The 1,508-nt window shown below is 37.9% G+C and overlaps 1 protein-coding gene across 1 annotated transcript; it reads right to left on the bottom strand.

Moving 5' to 3' along the window:
• Nucleotides 1-405: 405 nt before the first annotated feature.
• LOC108911099 (jerky protein homolog-like) lies at nt 406-1,224 on the bottom strand. The gene has a single exon (XM_018715933.1). The coding sequence runs from the start codon at nt 1,222-1,224 to the stop codon at nt 406-408; it is 819 nt and encodes a 272-aa protein (XP_018571449.1).
• Nucleotides 1,225-1,508: the final 284 nt, after the last annotated feature.

The raw sequence follows: 1,508 nt of genomic DNA on the forward strand, positions 1-1,508 counted from the left end.
ATTCTACAGAGACATCGGACTCACTCGAACTTGACTGTTTTCTGTAAAGTTTTTTTGGTAGAGTTTTCTTTGGAGGTGTGAGTAGCGATTTCATTATCTTACTTTTCTTAGTAGCTTCTATTCTTTCGTTCTTGATTTTTTTCTCATTTTCGAAACTAATTAGCTTATCTTTTTCTGGAGTGCTCGTGTAAATTCTTGACTTTCCTTGTCGACGAGTGGTCGTATTATTATTTTTTATGGGAGCTTTTGGGTAAGGACGAACGAGTTCTAGAGAAAGAACGTTTGTTTTCTGGTATGCCGCAGGTGTAACATAATTATTAGTGTCTGCAGAGTTTGAACTTGTAGAAGTTGAAGTGGATGGAAGTGCAAAAATTTCGGTTATCTGGAATAGGGGGTTGACGAATTTCAAAATCTGCATGATCTTGTTCTGGAATCGGCGGCCGGTCTGTTACGTAACAAGATTGGAAATCTGCTACGGTGAATACGAGCCTGTTGAATGGCCATATTCCAGGTTTTTTTTAAAGAACTTATTATGTTGCTTGGTGTAAATGAAGCTAGAAATGCGGTATTTGTTAATTGTGCTATATTTTTTATAGAAATTGTTTTTCCTTGATTGCTCAGCATAAAGTCGTTAAATGCTACACCACATTTGCTCTTGAACGACCCATAGATTCCCACATCCAAAGGCTTCAACTTGTGGGAGGTATGAGGGGGAAAGGACAAAAGCACTATCCCATTATTACGACAGTAGTCTATAATTCCAACGCTTGCATGGGACTCATGGTTGTCAAGCAATATCAAAATTTTGTTATCTTGAGAACAATTAGTATGAGAGACAATATGTTTAAGCACTTCATGGAACAGTTGAGTGGTCATCCATCCAGATTTGTTGCCTAATGCGATGCTACCAATCGGCGCATCGATGAAGTAATCACTTGGATTTCTTATCCTTGGGTAAATGTAGACAGGAGGGACTGTACCACCAACAGCATTCACTATTTCCACAAACGTCACAAGTTCTCCTCTCTCTGCTGACGAAATCTGCTCGACTTGCTTTGCACCAGTGGAAGCAACTATTTTTACACCTTTCATTACCGTTGTCACACCAGTTTCGTCAATATTATAGATATCGTTTGGAGAAAACTTATATTTCTTCATAACTGTTTCATAATTGTTAAAAAATTCCTCCACTCTGTATTTGTTGAAACCAATAGATCTTGCCATGCTGGTACTTTCGGGCTTCCTGAGAGATAATTGAGGATGACGTCTCATGAAACACTTTAACCAGTCTAAGCCTGCAATCTTATTTTCACTCCATTGCTCAGGAAGCTTCCTATTTGGAAGTATCTGGACATAGTCATAAGCCAATACTCGAATTTGTCTGTATGTTTATCCATAGTGGATATCAGACGACTTCTTAATGTATTTTACTAGCTCATCTTCTTCAGCATTGGTAAACACTTGTTTTACGGTATATTTACTGGTAAATTGTAATTCGTCTGAAAATT

The sequence above is a fragment of the Anoplophora glabripennis genome, unplaced genomic scaffold (genome assembly GCF_000390285.2).
Source record: "Anoplophora glabripennis isolate ALB-LARVAE unplaced genomic scaffold, Agla_2.0 scaffold599, whole genome shotgun sequence".
NCBI classification, from domain to species: domain Eukaryota; kingdom Metazoa; phylum Arthropoda; class Insecta; order Coleoptera; family Cerambycidae; genus Anoplophora; species Anoplophora glabripennis.